This window comes from Penaeus monodon, chromosome 25, assembly GCF_015228065.2.
Source record: "Penaeus monodon isolate SGIC_2016 chromosome 25, NSTDA_Pmon_1, whole genome shotgun sequence".
In the NCBI taxonomy this organism is placed as follows: Eukaryota; Metazoa; Arthropoda; class Malacostraca; order Decapoda; family Penaeidae; genus Penaeus; species Penaeus monodon.
The window spans coordinates 36,392,611-36,393,355 of NC_051410.1; the positions used below are offsets into that span (position 1 = coordinate 36,392,611).

The window sequence follows — 745 nt, forward strand, 5'->3', positions numbered from 1 at the left end:
GACCTATCCCATCAGCTGCCCCTCCTCCTGCCCCACCTCCATCTGCACCAAAGTTGTCCATCCCAGTGGCAGCCATCAAGCATTCATCATTTATTCAGCAGGCAGAAGTCAAAGTGAGTGATGTACTGTATTTGAGGAAAGTCATTAAACCTGACTTTGAGATAGTTAATGAAATATTTGAAATACGTATTATTTTTTAGATTTTGCTTTGTCACAGATAATTATCTTCTTTTTCCTCTATGAATGAACAGGAAGCGTGAATTCTTCACAACCCATGTCGGTACATAAATCCAAATCCTATTTTATTTTCAAGGTTCCTCCAGCAGATTACAGTCAGGAAATCACTGGAACTCGCACAGAGCAGCGAGTCAAAATGTCTCGCATGCGACAGCGCATTGCTGCTCGTCTCAAGGAGGCACAAAACACCAATGCAATGTTAACCACTTTCAATGAACTCGACATGAGGCAAGTTTCTTTTATTTGTGTTTATATGCATAAAGAGTTTTTCTTCTTTTATTCTTTAAGATATTTTGTTTAGGGACAAGTATTGCCATTTTTTATTGTTATTGTATTTTCTAGTCAGACGTCTGGTTAACTGTAGCTTATCATGCAAATCATTGTTTTATGTATTGTTTTTATTTGATCCTTTCATTTCATTCTAAAAGAACAGCTGCAAGAGAAATGTTTTGTTCTTTATGGTTAAAAAGGGGTCAGAATTTTCCATAGATGTTAACTCAATGCCAAC

At 36.9% G+C, this 745-nt stretch overlaps 1 protein-coding gene across 1 annotated transcript in view; it reads left to right on the top strand.

Annotated features, from left to right (window-relative positions):
* Nucleotides 1-745, top strand: part of LOC119589202 (dihydrolipoyllysine-residue succinyltransferase component of 2-oxoglutarate dehydrogenase complex, mitochondrial-like) — a 12,464-nt gene that overhangs the window by 8,711 nt on the left and 3,008 nt on the right. Inside the window, exons 6-7 of the mRNA XM_037937800.1 lie at nt 1-113; nt 314-465. The exon at nt 1-113 is cut by the window's left edge and continues 259 nt beyond it. Coding sequence (XP_037793728.1) covers nt 1-113; nt 314-465 — 265 coding nt within the window. The remainder of the gene's footprint in view (nt 114-313; nt 466-745) is intronic.